Source organism: Rutidosis leptorrhynchoides, chromosome 3, assembly GCF_046630445.1.
Source record: "Rutidosis leptorrhynchoides isolate AG116_Rl617_1_P2 chromosome 3, CSIRO_AGI_Rlap_v1, whole genome shotgun sequence".
NCBI lineage: Eukaryota > Viridiplantae > Streptophyta > Magnoliopsida > Asterales > Asteraceae > Rutidosis > Rutidosis leptorrhynchoides.
In genome coordinates, this window is record NC_092335.1 from 641,112,253 (window position 1) to 641,114,501 (window position 2,249).

General features: G+C 34.4%; 1 protein-coding gene across 2 annotated transcripts; it reads left to right on the forward strand.

Annotated features, from left to right (window-relative positions):
* Positions 1 to 743: 743 nt before the first annotated feature.
* Positions 744 to 2,249, forward strand: LOC139899110 (F-box/LRR-repeat protein 12-like). Of its 2 annotated transcripts, none has more exons than XM_071881928.1 (2): positions 744 to 824; positions 978 to 2,249. In XM_071881928.1, the coding sequence occupies exon 2, from the start codon at positions 991 to 993 to the stop codon at positions 2,125 to 2,127; it is 1,137 nt and encodes a 378-aa protein (XP_071738029.1). In that variant the 5' UTR covers positions 744 to 824; positions 978 to 990; the 3' UTR covers positions 2,128 to 2,249. The 2 variants fall into 2 exon arrangements, with proteins under 2 accessions (XP_071738029.1, XP_071738028.1); XM_071881927.1 differs by having other exon boundaries at positions 758 to 824; positions 942 to 2,249.

Below are 2,249 nucleotides of genomic sequence, written 5' to 3' on the forward strand. Positions count from 1 at the left end.
ACCCGGAACCGGGTATTCAAAAACCCGGGTTTTTTTTACCCGGTTATTTAAAACCCGGGAACCGGGTTTTACCCGGTTTTTTGCACGTCTACCTTCAGCGGATATGTCAAGCCTTTTGAATATACTTCGCGCAACTTCTGTTTTTAGCCTTTAGCAAATAAAATATACATATACAATGCTATGTATATGATCAGTGCGAGTCTCACCAAATTTGTGTGTGGATGGCAAGTCCGGAAATGCTACTGAAAGCAATGAAGGCTTTTATTATTAGTCTTTGATTTGTTTTGTAATAGCCTTGTACTATTATATTTTGTTTTTTTTAAAGTGGTTTTTCTCTATTTGGCGTATGGTGCAAGTCTATTGAGTAAGCCCGTGTAGTTATGTGTTGTACTCTTTCAATTTTCACAATTTCGTGAGAATTGTTATTGATTAAAACTTTTTGTTTTTTGTCAAAAAAGAAAAAGAAAAAGTTGCAGTATTTGAATTAACGACATAACTTATTAGTTATTACGGGTAGCAAAGTAATTACAATTAATTTTTTAAATTATCCGTGCATGGCACATGTTGTCCGCGCATAAGATATACGGAGTATTAAGCAAGATTTGATAATTTTGTGGACTAAACATGTGAAAAGAAAAAAAATTGAAGGGTAAAAGAGGCAATGAACGACGACATGTCAAATTTTATTTATTCTTGCTTTTTATTTAGGGTAGGTTGGACAACCGACAACCCTATTTGTTATCGTTTCTTTCTATAAAACCAAACAATTGTGAAACAGATCGGAGGACACCAGGTTACGAATTGAGGCGCTTACCATCGTTAAGGTAATTGTCGATTGAAACTATTTAATTAGTTCATCATCATGTTTATATTATCTAATTAATTAAATAAATAAAATAATGTATATATTATTGTTTCCATCTACTTATATTTATTTGCAGCAAGTAATATTGGGATTGATTGATTAATTGATCCAGTTTTATTTAAGATATGGATGTAAGTAGCTGCTGCTTGTGTATTACACAACTTCCTGATGACCTTTTGCGCCTGATTTACCAAAAACTAACCGAATCCTGTGATCCAAATTATTGTTGCCTAACGAGTCACAGTTATCAGAAGAATTTTGTTCTAACATGTCATCGTTTTCTTGATATCGCAAGTCCGACTCCGATTTATAATAAATGTTTGGATGATGTTACTACTACAAGTCAAACAACCAAGTTGTTAAGTAAGCCATACAACAACCTTAACCTTGATGTTCCAACAAGTGTCGTCCTTAGTAAGTATCTTCATCATCGTTATAGGAGGCATTTTGATGAGTCACCACCTTCATCGATATTGTTTATTGATCTATGTAACTCCGCCATTACGGACAGTGAATTAGAAACGTTAACCAAATTTTGTAAAAACTTAATAGGCGTGAGTCTTGTTGGTTGCTCTGACATAACCAACGTTGGAATCGTGTCTCTTAGACAAAACTGTCCACGACTTCGAATACTCAAAATATCTGGTTGTGATAAAGTCGTTAATGTAGTAAATTCATCCAGTAAACAACGACGTTGTTTATTGGGAAATTTGGACTATTTACAAGCAGATTCTCATGTTCTTTATCCAAATGAATATACAACTGGAAGCTGTATTCGTTGTCTAGATATTTCTTATTCAACTAAGCATTCTACGGACAAACGTGGTTTGTTGGGAATAGGTTCAAGCATTGGTAGACCACTACAAATCCTTGCATTTTCACCGAATCAAAGTAGTGGTTTATGCTCCTATGTTACGGATCGTATCATTGAAGAAATTTCAAAAGGGTGTAGTTTATTGGAAGAGTTGAACTTATCGAAATGTTCTAGAATCGGGCTCAGTGGTTGGAGATCAATTGCAAGTCATTGTTGGAACTTGAAGAGACTACATGTGAACGACTGCGCAAACCTTTGTGACGAAGGATTATTAGCTTTGGGTAATGGCCGTTGCAAAAGGTTATCGGTGCTATACATGACAAACTGCCCGCGTATTACTTCATCTGGGATAAACAAATTTAAAATATTGTTACCTGATGTTGTGATTGAAGAGAAAATTGGGATAACTAATTTCCCAAGTTACACAAATAATTGGCAAAGGAGATAGATGATCAGCCAGCGCCAAAGATACTATTATGACTATCGAGTATGATGTTTATGTTATATATTTTATTTATTTTTATTTTTAATCACTCACTCAAAAGATGTCTATCTTTTGTGATCTTCGAA

What these genes read in the sequence shown, in the direction of transcription:
- LOC139899110 (XM_071881928.1), top strand. Translation starts at nt 991, where the DNA reads ATGGATGTAAGTAGCTGCTGCTTGTGTATTACACAACTTCCTGATGAC.